This window comes from Poeciliopsis prolifica, unplaced genomic scaffold, assembly GCF_027474105.1.
Source record: "Poeciliopsis prolifica strain line A6 unplaced genomic scaffold, Auburn_PproV2 SCAFFOLD135, whole genome shotgun sequence".
NCBI lineage: Eukaryota > Metazoa > Chordata > Actinopteri > Cyprinodontiformes > Poeciliidae > Poeciliopsis > Poeciliopsis prolifica.
The window spans coordinates 77,181-90,808 of record NW_026562510.1 but is presented as its reverse complement, the minus strand read 5'-3'; the positions used below and the strand labels follow the sequence as shown (position 1 = coordinate 90,808).

General features: G+C 40.1%; 1 protein-coding gene across 1 annotated transcript; it reads right to left on the bottom strand.

The window, feature by feature from the left end:
* Positions 1-1,533: 1,533 nt before the first annotated feature.
* Positions 1,534-8,519, bottom strand: arpc2 (actin related protein 2/3 complex, subunit 2). Its single transcript, XM_055025064.1, has 10 exons — positions 8,303-8,519; positions 6,802-6,836; positions 6,497-6,609; positions 4,940-4,985; positions 4,591-4,777; positions 4,313-4,406; positions 3,707-3,833; positions 3,333-3,433; positions 2,687-2,787; positions 1,534-2,045 (listed from the first exon to the last, which is right to left on the bottom strand). The coding sequence occupies exons 1-10, from the start codon at positions 8,374-8,376 to the stop codon at positions 2,024-2,026; spliced, it is 900 nt and encodes a 299-aa protein (XP_054881039.1). The 5' UTR covers positions 8,377-8,519; the 3' UTR covers positions 1,534-2,023.
* Positions 8,520-13,628: the final 5,109 nt, after the last annotated feature.

Here is a 13,628-nt window from a genome sequence, read left to right as displayed (position 1 = left end):
GAGTAACAGCAGATTGAAATTCCTTTGACAATCTGCCGAAGGAAAAGAAATTTTACACAATGCTGTTCATCAAAAATCTGCATTATAAAGAAAGCATTTCTTTATCAGGAGAATATGAAAAGTTTTCCTTCAGATGTTGGACATCAAGCCGAAGTAAAGGAGGCCATTGGGTGATGCTAGCCTCCTTTATTTTCATTCCCACATTGGATTTAAAAATGAAAACGCATGCAAAGACCTACAACTGAAACTTGACTTAAAATAACATGTCTGAACAAAAACAATGTGAAAAAGCGACATTCTTGATTGTTCGTGCTTCCCGTGTTTCCACGCGCTGGGAATGACGTTTTTTCATGTTCTGGGTGTCCGAGACTCAACAGTCTGGTAACATCTAGCAGATCGTTGGAGATCTTTCACAACGCAGAGGGCGTTCCTCAAGCGGATTCCAAAGAAAAAGAGATCTTATCTTATAGACTTTCTGAACCAAAAACATTTTTAAAAAAAACATTTTCAGTGATAAGGTTACAGATTATCTTCAACTGTACGGTTTGAAGCTCCACCATACAGGATTGTGCAAAGATTTTTAGCCCTTACTTTTTAAAGTTTTGGGCAATTATTGTGGTTTGGTAACCAAGTGAAGATATTATTAGCATCTCAAAAAGCTAAAATAATACATGAGTCCGAGAGGGGTAAATTAAATATCTCGAAACGGAATTGAAATAGCAAAGGAGCGAGAATACAACCTTGAGGCGCTCCTCTGCTGAGCTCAATGATCACAAATCCACCGTAGCCATTTCTATCAATGCGATTAGATTGTGCACAGAACTTGTGATTGTCATTTGCCATTTTAATGGACAAGAGAAGCGACTTGTGTGTGGTGTGAGCCACCATTTTGTTTTTCAGGCGATAATTACTGTCAACTTTGTTGTTGATTTAATTACATAAAATCCCAATTAAAAAAAAACAAAAAAAATGGGTGTGTGTGATGAAAGAAAACAGTTTAGATTAAAAGGCCATATGACTAATAACATCAGGTTCTGTCACTTTAAGTGCGTGGACACTGATCCGTTCCTTACCGCTCCTGTTTGTTTGCCTCTTCCGATCAAAGAAAATTCCTCCACTAATGAACACAAAACGATAGTGATAAAATATTTGCGCCTCGCTTTAATTCATCTGCTCTACCTGTTTTTGTGGTTTGACAGTTTTAGTTGCGATTACCTTCCTCCCTGCCTGTGCCCGGAGCGCTGATCTTTGGAATTTCACTGATCACAAAAACACCAGGCGGTATTCCGACACAATAGAAAGCGGAAATCTGCAACCATAAAAAATACAAACAATTAACGACTCGCACATTTTCTCATTGAAACTTGAGAAAAAGAGTCACGGTAGAGAAAGAGGAGAAATGAGAACAATTCAAAGACGGCACGTCTCAAGATTGGAAAACATGATGAAAAATTTAGATTCAAACTTGATACTGCAGGAAAAAAAAAAGTTATAAGGTATTCTCACAGGATAAGGTAAAAAAAAAAAAGATCATTCTTCTTTTTTAAGAGTGTTTTATTTTTCAGACGACATGAAAGCACAGAGAGGAAATTTCAATCATCCAACATGTGGATGATGCATGGTGAAGGGAGGAGGGGGGGCAAGCAAGAGTACCAAATGGAGTAAAATATCGTATCAAAAGTTTCATTCATTTTGTTCATATATATATTTATATAGGACTAATAATTCTCTTTAACAATGAAAAGCAAGGAATGCCCCTTTTCTTTCTTTTTTCCCATTTATCTTTAACTTTCTTTGTGTAGAGCAGACTTTATTACTCATCCGAAAACAGGAATAAATCTTAAAAAAAAAAAAACTTAAAGAAAAGCTGGATGTTTTTTTTTTTTTTTTCCTTTTTGGGTGGGAGGCGAGGCGAAGGGTGGGGGGACGTCCTGAAGTCCTGTCCAATGTGGCGTTGAAGTCAGATTTGTGGCGCGGCTGAGCGTGTCCGCCGGGGTTCGGGTCTGTCCAGCGACGGCCGGCCTCAGCGGGAGAAAGTCTTCCCACTGGAAAAAAAAAAAAGAAAATTATTAATATCAGCTATGATTATTTTGCTTTACTTTTCTCGATTAAGCTTACACACCCTGCATTGAGTCAGGACATACCAAGAAGTCGAGTCTTATCTCCTGAAGCAGATAAAACTGTCCCTAAAAATGAAACTATATTCTACAGAAGTTGCAGTGAAACCAGTTTGGTGCTCAGCAATTTGTCACTAAAAGTTGCGGAAACGCTTCATCCCCTCCGCCCCAAAAGCTCGCGAACAATTAAAACTGATAGTGATAGGAATTCCTCGGTATGCTTTAATTCTCTGCGAGCCTCCAATTAAATCGGTGACTGGCGCTTTCATTTTCATTAACTGTGTGTGAAAATGGACGCATGGAATTCATGTGAAGGGTTCGTCCTCCTTCAAAGACGTTTATTGTTACTGTAATATCAGCGGACTCTGAAGCAAAACGTGGCAACAAAGACGAAAGAAAACATGGCGATCGTGTATCATGAATAAATCTCAAAATCTCCCTTTAGAACTCATCCTAAAGCTTGAGTCGTAACGCCAAAAACAACATATTTCAAATCACATTCGCGTTTTTTTCCCCCTCTTATCTCGTTCTTCTCTGTGCGCCGGTGAACGTGAATGAAAGCTACTCACGAAATGGTCTTCATCTCTTTCTTCTCGGCGTCGGGTCGAGCGCGGTTCAGCACCTTGAGGAAGTCCGACGTCTTGGCTCTCATCCGTGTGTGAATGTAGGCCTAGAAGAAGAAGAAGAAAAAAAGCAAAAAGCATGAAGATCTAGATTAGCCGTCGCGGGATTTTAAGATAACAAGACGCTTTTAGCTCATTTCTGTTGACGACAAGTTTCAGCACAATGCCTAATTGTCATGCAACAAATATTGTATTAATGCCTCCTGAGCGGCACATACCGTGAAGATGGAACAAGAGATTGGAGGTTTTAAGAGCGTACCAACCCAAGGCGGCCAATAAGTCTACCTTTGTTGACTGAATGTTTAAGGGCACTTAACCACCACTTCTGTTAAGTGTTTGCGATCAGGATGTTTCCACAGAAGCTTTGAATGACATTCGCTTAAAAAAAACAAGCTGGGATTACAACATTTAAACATAAATCAAGCCCAAAACAAACACTTGTTCCGACAGGACCTGGAATTTACACTGGAAGTGTAATTTACACTTCCAGCTAACCTTTTCATTTAACAGAAAGGTTTGTGATTCAACAGTTAGGAAGACAAACCCAGACTCCGGCATTTAGCAGGTTTGTGGGATTTTTGAGCGGCGTCACCTTGGAGCACTTTATGTGGTAGTGCAGGTAGTCCCTGAAGGTGTGGATGAGGTTGATGGTGTTGTCTCTGGCATTGGCATTGGTGTGACGAGGAAACAGCACTGCAGGGACGCAAGCACAAAGCATAGTCAGAAAACAAATATCGATAATCAAATTGCCATAAATCGATCATTGAAACCAGCATCAAGTACAGACTTGAGAAAAAGGCTATTTGCTGAAAAGACAACATATTCATAGCAGCATTTAAGCTAAAACTAAGTAGTTAAAAACAGTTCATGGAAGAAAATTGTAGAACATGTCAATTTTTTTTTATCCAATTAATCGATTAATCATCAGAATAATTGATTATGGCGAGTTGGAGCCCGAGTACGGACCGAAGGTGATGTATCCGATGTTGTCCCCGACGGCAGCGTCTGTGTCCTTCAGCTCCAGAGGCGGCTCCCTGTGGCTGAAGAGCACCTGGGGGGCCGTGTGGCTGGCTCTCCGACCCTCTTTAAACTCCTGCACGCAGAAACACACGTTGCTACGGATACCAAGAAAGTTTGATGTCAAGTTGCATCTTTGAAAGGCTCAAAAAGCGGTTCAGTTGAACTAACAGCGTTGGCTGAGAGATATCATCCAAGTATCTTTCTAAGATGACTTGTGAATGTTGATGCTGTGGGGAGGAATGATCTCCAGTAGCAGTCAGTCTTGCAACAAACCTGCAGAGGCCTCTGACTGAAGACTGTGCCAGTTTGTCACGACGCATAAAACTCAAAACACTCAATATCCAGCCAGTAGAGACCGTATTTAACAGCAACATGGCCTGGATGACATCAGTTGCTAATCCGCTTCGTTTTCTGTTCTTTGTTTATGTCTGAAACTGAAGTGGCCTACTTAAAGGTGGGGTTAGGGTTTGTGGCAAACTGTTTTTGCACATAGGGCCTGGTTTTTAATGATCATATGAGAAGGGCACGTTTGCGACCTGCCGCCTCTCTCACCTGCATGAAGACTTTCCCGATGATGACGTCGTCGTCGTCTTTGAACACGGTGCTGAACACGACCGTCACTCTGTCTTTCTTGGCCTCCAGGTACCTGAGGGTCCAAACACATCGAGTTTCATCTAAAAAGTCAAAGCGTGTCAGGAGGGAACTGCAGCTGTGAATCGGCTTGCAGAGCCACACGTCAGCCGAATAAGAGGAACCCATCTATTTTGGAGCTAACCTCTTCCTGTCTGACCTCATCGGACAAACAGAAACAAAATACTTGACGCTCGTACATGGACTCGTCATCTCTGTAGTGGACCACGGCCCTCTTCTCGCCTTCTTTTCCTTCTTCCTGGAACTTGAAGTACTTCTCGAACACCGAAGCGAAGCAGTTCCTCTTCAGCATCCCCGCCTGGTGAACGACCTCGTCTTTGTTGGCCGGCAGGGCCTCGAGGTCGTAGAGCAGGGACACGTTGTAGCCTTGAAGGAAGGCACACAAAACAAACAAATGGCGGAATCTCAAAACCTCTCATGCCACAGATTTGTAACGAAAGCGTGTGAACAAAACATGAAAAACATTAGACACTGCAGTTAAAAAAAAGAAAAAAAAAAAGGGGGATTTAAGCAAGTTTGAGGACTTACCAGCCTCTGTTGAAACCAGGAAATTTCCATACACCCTCTTGAGTAACTGTAAATAAATAAAAGATGATTTGATTTGATTTTTTTAGACAAAAAGATGCAGAAGGAGCAAAAAAAACAACCTGGAGCAAACACAAAAAGTGATTTAATTCAAATGCTTGTTCATTGGGATGATACAACTTCCTTAGGTGCGCTGTACGTATGCGTGTCAGTGAAAAATTTAGTGGAAGGAAAAATAATAATAAGAGTTGCCTTAAGGATGCATAATGGTTGAAAATGGAACTTACCCAATACAGACTTAATCACAATATTTGATGATACTATTGTGAAAACAGTAAAAGTGACGATTTAAAAACTATTTATCACTTCTTTTTTGGTAACCGGGTGGCTGCGGCTGTGTGTCCCGGCAATTACAGCCCCAGGAACAAATCCTGTTTGTGAAAAACATTCCCATTCGTAACTCGCTTCAATGATCTAAATCATTAAACTTTACACCGAAACTGCATTTAATCACATTTTCAAGTTTATTCATATTTATTGACGCTTTCATTGAACAAAATCCCGACTCCAGAGAGTTTTAACATTAACTGGAATTTATCACAATACATCAAAATCATCATCATCATAAGAAATGTACTGCGATAAACGATACCACCTCTGCTTACAAGCAGCTTTATTATTTGAAGGTTGTTATTAACAACAGCCAAGCTGTGATTTTCACAATGCCCAACACTTCCCTGATTTTCAGCAGCCTGTCGGAGGACGGAGCTGACTTGAATAGCAACAGCAGAGTACGAGCGCCTGAACGCACCATCTGTACTATAAAGGAGTCAAACTGGGGCTGGAGAGGAATGAACACATCTCCGGGGGTGGTGGAGGAAGAGGGAGCTCCTCTCTAATGAGAGCCTGTCTGTTTGAAATGAGCTGATGTGAACAGAACGAGTACACGCATCAGACTGAGGTATGGCAGCAATGCAGCTTTAAAAACTATGTTTGCACGTTCCTCTTTTCTTTTCAACTCGGCGCTAATTTAAGGAAGAGACATCTTTCGACTCAAAAGCAGAAAAGAATGTGAGAAAACAGCCGAGCTGCGAGCGCACGCTGTCTGCAGCTCACAGTCAGCACTTCCTCGCCCGGGGGTGAGTCACTCGAGCTCACTTCCTGTTTCTGCCGGGAACCACAGCAGCTGCTTTCTTCCTTACATGGCAACAGAGTGTTTGAAGCTGAAGGTGCGATCAGAGCGGCGGATCCTAAATCTCCCCGGTGTGCGGCCGCCGCTCCAACCCCGGACACTTTGGGCCTGGGATTCCCCCTTCTAACACACCTGTGCTGAGCTAGATTTATGTGCCTGCTGATATGCTATCAGTGCAAACAGCAGAACACAACGTCAACACTTGTTGCAGTTTGGTGGTCGATTTTCAGACCAGAGGAACAATGAGTCCTTTAAGCGCAAGCAGAAACAAGACCGATCCACTTTTGGCACCTTAAAGCCGACTTTCAGACACTTGTGAGTGAGAGGCAAAGATATTCCTCCAGACTGCTTTTTGATGGCTTTTTTACCTCGTCAGCGCCATGCTCCTGTAGCTCCTTGTAGAACTTCAGGGAGATGCTGACCATCACTTTGGTCTTGTCCCCGTTGGGGTTGGAGATGTGGTACAAGACGCCATCGAAATCTGGAGCAGCGGGAGAGGGAAAACATTCATGTCTGGAGACGATAAAGGAGCTATTTTCTACTATTCAATGTCAGCACTTTGACAGTCACTGGCAGAGTATTTTAGGGAGGAAGATTTTTCTTCCTCCCTAAAATAAAAGCGCTCAGTGCGCTGAAAGGCTTTAAAACATGACTAAGGTCGGAGGTTTCTCACCAGCGAACGTCACATCGACGGCCTCAGGTTTAGTTCTGTCGGGACAAAACGCTGACTGTTAGCAAACAAAAATGTACACAGAAAGCAGAAAACGTGAAGTGATGGAGACGCATGGCATATCAAATGAGAAATAAACCAAAAAATAATTTGTAAGAGGAGCAGCCCAGGAGTTGCCGTCTCATCTCTGAGTATTCAGAGTTGGGCTGCTGTGAGTTTCGGTACGTTGCATTCAATTCCTAAAAGTGATTTCACACAGATGTTATCTGACTTTGACACTTTTTAAAGGAAAAAATAGCACCAAGTAACAGCTGCTGATGATGCAGTTTGACTGAAAAGCAAACAGTTGTGAAATATGCACTTTCAAAACATTTAATAATTTACAATTCAAGCTCAAGTATGGGAAATTTAGACATATCCACATGACACATCATAAAACTTTTAAGACCCTGCAGGAACCCCACCTTGTTATTATTTATTAGTCATCTCACTGGTGCAATATCTTTTTGCTTCCTTTGAATCTATAATTACCAAACCGGGTTAGAAGTAAATGATTACAATAAGATTTTTTTTTAAAGAGACATTTCCCCTTAACTGGCAATTCAAAGACTGAAAGTTCACTTTTTTTTCTCTCCACTTGTTCATGAAAAGAATCAAAAACTAGAGAACCAGTTACACCAGTATTGCAAAGCGTGCACATTTATTTATGATTATTGTTTAGTTTATTGTTCCTTTATTATATTTTGGAAGCAAAAGATCGCAACTAAATATGTAATTCATTTTGTCATCCAACCCAGATGGCTGCAGCTGAGAAGGCTCCATGAAGGTGGATGCTGCAGGGACCTGCTGATGCAGTTCGCCGCTGCGGAGTGACTTGACTCGGCTTGACTGCAGGAATGCGGAAGCTGGGAAGAGGAGCGACGGTTCACTGACATGTAGCCACATAATGGATGCGCGGAGCCCTGTAAAAGCTCTTAATAGGCCCGTTTATGTTGCGAAAACCACAGTTTTGTGCTCAACACGCCGCTAACGAATAACACTGGGTCGACTTCAGAGTGTTAGGTTGACAGAGTTTAGCCAAACACAGTTGCGGTGGTACATGGAACCCCTCTTTTTGAGTTGTTTCAGAAACAGAAATGTTCTACTCTGGTTACTGTATTTATTACGGACTCGTAAAATTGTCCCCAAACTTTTATTTGCTCGTTTTTGTGTGTTTTCTTCCTTATTGTAACGTCTGGTCGGAGGGTTAATCTGACCGGGTTAGCCGTTTTTGACACAACACGGCCGGTGCAGACACACCCCAGCTTCGGGCACAGCAGCCAGCGAGACAGTTTGAAGCTTTTTCCAGCACGTTTATAGACACTTAAGAGCTGAAACGTGCAATTTTGTGAGCTTTTATCGGCGGTAGTTTCTTGTTTTTGCTTGTTTGTTTGTTTTAAGCTGCGGTCCTCTTCAGGGAAACGCTCAAGGGGGGAAGCTAGCTGCCGTTAGCAGTTTTTCTCACCCGTTGGATGCGCCGTCGAACTTCAACGTCAGCGTCTCTTCTATGATGCGGTTATTAATTTCTAAGAGGATCATCGCAGCGGATGCCGGTGCTATTTGGTAGGATTAAACCGCTTTGTGTCAAATATCGGGTGAAAACCTTTTCCTCCCTTGACAGACCAGACCGCTTCCGTCGAAGCTCCCTCCGCCTGTAGCTTCCGCGTACTTCACACGCAGGACCCCGGCTGATTTAGGTGGCTTCAGATGTTGCCTGTCTTTAATTCGTCAATTCAGTTCAGTCAAAAAAAATCATTTATCCTGAAGAAAATTTCAATTCAGTTTATTTATATAATATTTATATAATTCATAGAATTCACTTTTACAGCAGGCCTTCACACTGAACATGTATGTAGCGACAGAGGAGAGCAAAACCCCCTGCTCCAACATGTTTACGACATAAAAATACTTAACTCACAAAATAAATTTTTTTCCTATGAATTTGTGTCATTTTCTTTATTTGAAATACTGTGGCTATTTCTTACACTGTAGCTGTATATGTGGCATTAACTAACGGCACATGTTGCCAACACAATTACAAAGTAATCAAAAAGCTAATAATAATAATAATAAAATAAGAAAAATTCGTGTTTTAATTGAGCAAGAAAATATGTCTTATATGCTACCCAGAGTCATTAAATAGATATATTTTTCAAGTATTTATTTGTCAGGCTGATTACGGCAGTCAGGATAAGCTCCCAGAAAACAAATATTCATTTTAGAGATTGTTCATCCACAGGATTAGTAAAATCCCTCAATACTCATCGTTAAAGTTGTAACCCAGACAGATTTGAAATTAATTATCACAAGGCTTTCAGCCACGGACAGAGAAAATGAAAGCTTGTGTCACTGAAGCAAATAGTCAATCTCTGATCCTCAATGAAGGCGACTTGGACACCTGCCATCGGGCCCTTGATTTATAGGGCCCTTTGTGAAGGAGGAAAAAAATATATAATACTAAAAAAGCTAAATACTTATTCAATCAGATTTAACTGAACAGTCGCAATGTTGGGCTCAATTTTAGAATAGTTACTGTGTGTTTGGTGTCTATCTTTGGCAACTAATTATGTGTCAACTTCTGAAGAAATAAAGCCTGCTATCTTGATTGGGCCAAATGCCAAACATTGGATGAAAACCCAATTAACCTCTGGCACAGATTCAATTGTTATTCTGAATTAGATTCTGTTGCTCCCTGTCAACAAAAAGTAAAATCTGAAGACCGCCCATCCGCAGCCAAACAAAGGAGGCGCAAATGCTGGAAAAAAAACCAGCTATATAATATTTTTAATTTTTTTTTTTTTTTTTTGAAAAGTTGGTGACGAGAAAAGAATAGTCAAGCTGGAGATACAAGAGAGATGTTTTGGTGCCATTAGTCAACCAGACGGATTAATATTACCACGGAAACGGAGCAAAAGAAGAAGATTAAACCCGCTATAAAGAACATATTTTACCGTTTGGGTAATAATATTTATTTATTTTATGGTGTTAGCCTTTTTCCTATTGTCTTGCAAAATATAACATAACTTTTCCACTTTTTAGTTTTACTCTCATATTTATTTAACCACGCTAACTTGTTTGGGGTTTAAATTTGCGACGCCTTTCTTGATTACCAGGCTTTTGTTTGTGGTCATTAAAACCTCAGTTATCGTCCAACCTAACGAAGACTGGGTTCACTGAATTCTTACTAATTATAGGATTTGTAAATGCAAAGCTCGACAAATGCACCGACTTTATTTTAAAAAACACAGCGATTGAAGATCTTCTACATTTTGTCTTGCAGTTTGATCAAACTTGTTTGCTGCCATTTTCAGTCCTGCTTGGATTAGAATGGGCTGCCAAAAAGGCCTCTGTTATTACACTTGCTGACGGAAAAATATGTGTGAAAAAACACTAATAGAAAATATTATAACTTGTATTTGGACTTTATAAAAGCCAAAGCACACAAACTTGAATTTGGCCCTTTTCTCCATCAGTCAGATCAGTTTTCTCAAACATTTCCTTGTATCAGTCACTGTTTTTTTTTTTTTTTTTTTTGTCTTATCTGTTTTGGGGTCTTGTCCAATGATTCACATTCTTCGTCCTTCCACTTTTGTTTTGTCGAAGCGTTTTCCTTTTTAAAGGCTCACCTCAGGAGTTTTCATCTCATTGCCAGGGAAGCTGGTCAAACGAAAGCAAGACGCATCAGGGTTGTTTTGTTTTGAGATTTCAGGTAAGGCTACAGGTAAGCAAAAAATATGTTTATCTTATTCTTTTTTTCTTTTTCACAAAATTAACCCAAAGTATCTATTTTCAGATACTTGGCCTTCAAGAGGCTGAATTGTTTTTTTTTTAGGTAATAAAGTTTTACTTTTTTGACTGTCTAACATGTTTAATTCTTCCAAGTAAGAAAATACAGATAGTAAATGTTTGCTTTTAATGGATCCTTGGAGACAATATCAGCCGTCGTTAGTCGCAAAGGTAAAATAATTAAAAAACTAAAACAGTGGTGAGTTTGTCAGTCAACAAATCCCCGTCAGGTCCAGCCTGAAATTCAAGCTGTAGAGATGTAAATATCCCTGAAAATTCAAGATTAGAGATCTAGAATATAGGCCATTTTAAATAAATAGAGTTTAGCTACCAATTTAATTTATTAGAAAAATAATTATACATATAAGAGTATTAAGTTTGAAAATATAAAATCATTTTAATTTGATTTATTTTCTCTTTGAGTCGCTGCAGATTATACAAGGATAATTAAAAGTACAGCTTAAAATCTGTTTTTGCTTTGCCATCTTTAAAAGGAAATTAAAGATTCATATTTTATGTCTCACACTTCATTCAAAACTGTATTTGTTGCCGTATATATTTTTTAAAGTTTGAAAATGTTTCCATCTATTCACAAGTTAGATTTTCTTATCATAAAAAAATATATATTTATCCTAGTATAGAAGAGCTTGAGCTGCTTTCTCAGAACGGAGACAACAGTAAACAGATAAAGTTGGATTGATTTATACTTTATTTGTCAGTCTTAATAGCTCGTTTCTCTGGGAAGAAAAACAAAACAAAACTCATATTCCTCACAGAGGAACCGATCTGGTTCTTCTTGTGTACAAAATGATTAAAAGATTCGATAGGCACTAGGGGAGTTTATTATTCTTTTGGATGTAACAATATACCAGTTCAGTGTTTGCGCAGAAGAGCCGGTTTGGTGACTGATGTGTGTTGAGCGCATACCTGTGTAATGTTTTCAGCCTCCCTCTTCTTTTCATTGTTCTCTCTAAATTCATTGGAGCTCTTCCAGTTTCACTTCAAGAAAAACATGAACTAAAATCGGGCATATATTTAAAAATGTATGTATGTTTAATTGGGCAATGTTTGTTTAGTTGATTCCAGTAAAGGTGAACTGTGGGACGTCTGTCCTAACACACACACACACACACAAAAATTCTGTTTACTCCTGTCTCATGGGGAATTCAGCTGCTTCTTTCAACGTTCTTCCTCCTGCGACTATTTCAGATTAGATAACAAGCTGTTCAGTCTCTGTTTTGGCTTGTAAAAAGAAAGAAAGAAAAAAAGAAACCTTTTAGCAGAACAAACAAAGCACCAGATATTAGAGCCTCCTGACTTAGAACCGAAACCGTATGTGCAGGTGTGCCAACAGTCCATTTGAACGAATGAGAGAAAAAACACACAACAGCAACGTGTGACTCACTCAACAGAAAGCCCCCCTTTTTATTTCTAAGAGGAAAGAAATCTACGTGAATTTCTAAGGTGTCAATAATGAGCCAGCTGTCGAAGCGATTAGATTTGCATCAGTTGGTAAACGAATGCTGCCAATTGAATCCAACACGTTTTCGGCCTGCAGAAGAAAACTGGAGCATCTGCAGTTCTCAAAACAACCAGGGAGAAAACTCTGTGCAGACATCAACCATTTAGTTATATGGAGTCCTCCGGGACTGACTTGTGCACAAGGAGAGCCTGAAACCTGCAGATAATAACGAGAGAAAACCTAATGCGGAGGAATGCGGAGACCTCTCAGTAACCTGGCCCGGCAATTGGAGGATTTACTCAGCATCCACTCGGAACAGTGAGACATCCTGGAAAACCAAAACCTATAGAATGTGGTTATCCATCTGCAGGATGTGTAACGTGAATTTATCTTTAAAAATGACCAAATAAAAGCATTTATTTAAAGACTTAAGCTGTTTTCGTTTTTTGTTTTGTCTTCTTTGCATTACGAAGAACAGAAAAACAGACAGCTGGGAAAGCTAAAAATAAACGCACTTAATTAAAAGTGCAAAATGAAACTGCACATTTCAGGTGTCAAGGAAGACAACGTTTTTCACACGAACAAAAACCTGAACTTGACTGGAATGTCTTCTACTTTCAGTTGAGGATGGCGTTTGATGAATGCTATTTTCAAGCTGCCAAGATGAGAGTCTGCTGGGCGAGTGTCTTCCTCTGAAACGAATCAAACAAGAATCCGGGCACCAGTCGAGTTTTTCCAGAGAGGTTGCTTGAGTTTCCCCAGGAAGGCGAAGGTCCAGTTTTGCAGACTTTCAAGCACGAGTTAATCAGAACGTGTGATTAACTTGAACAAAATGTGTGGTTTTAGAAGAAATATCTAGAATAAATGTCAGATTTTTTCAAATTCTCCCAAGGTATTAAAAACCCCCACAAGTATTTCACTCTGTGCATTGTCTGACAGTGACACGGTGACCCAGTCTGCACTTGTTCAAGGTCATTTTGTTACTGTACGGTTTCAGGAACTGACGGTCTGACTGGACATCCTGCAGCTTCCCTGCTCTCCGACCGTGATATCTGCTGCGCTCCCCCTGAGCACCACGCCAAATTGATTTCTTGTTGAGATTTATTATTATGTTGCTGTCATTTATTTGTTGCCAACTCCTGTTCAGCTGGTGAGAGCATTAAGAGACACCTATGACTTTACAATTGTAAAAGCTTAAGGCATTTACAATTGTAAAAGCCTGCATGTTGTTGTTAAGCAGGGCAAATAAGAACGATGAGTCAAAGATGAAGTTAAAAATCACATGTCTGTGTTTTGATTCTATAGAAGAGCAATTTAGTAGAAGGTGCGAGGAAGGAAGGGTTCTGTCAGCGAGACAGTCTGTCATTACTGACTACTTTACTAGCTTCTCTTCATGTTCTCTGACGTTTGTCTCAACATGAAGCTGCCCACTTTCCTACTAAAACAACAGAAATACCAGCGAACCTGTCTGCTTCGTCAGGTTGTTGTCAGGTTGTTGCTTGAAACCAGCCCTTTACTCAATCAAGGAGGAGAACATTTTACA

Excerpts from the sequence above, each read along its gene's own strand:
- arpc2 (XM_055025064.1), bottom strand. The coding sequence starts at position 8,376 with ATGATCCTCTTAGAAATTAATAACCGCATCATAGAAGAGACGCTGACG. Across the intron at positions 6,837-8,302 it reads TTCGACGGCGCATCCAACGG|AACTAAACCTGAGGCCGTCG; the intron begins GTGAGAAAAACT and ends TTGTCCCGACAG. Across the intron at positions 3,434-3,706 it reads CATCGGATACATCACCTTCG|TGCTGTTTCCTCGTCACACC; the intron begins GTCCGTACTCGG and ends GCGTCCCTGCAG.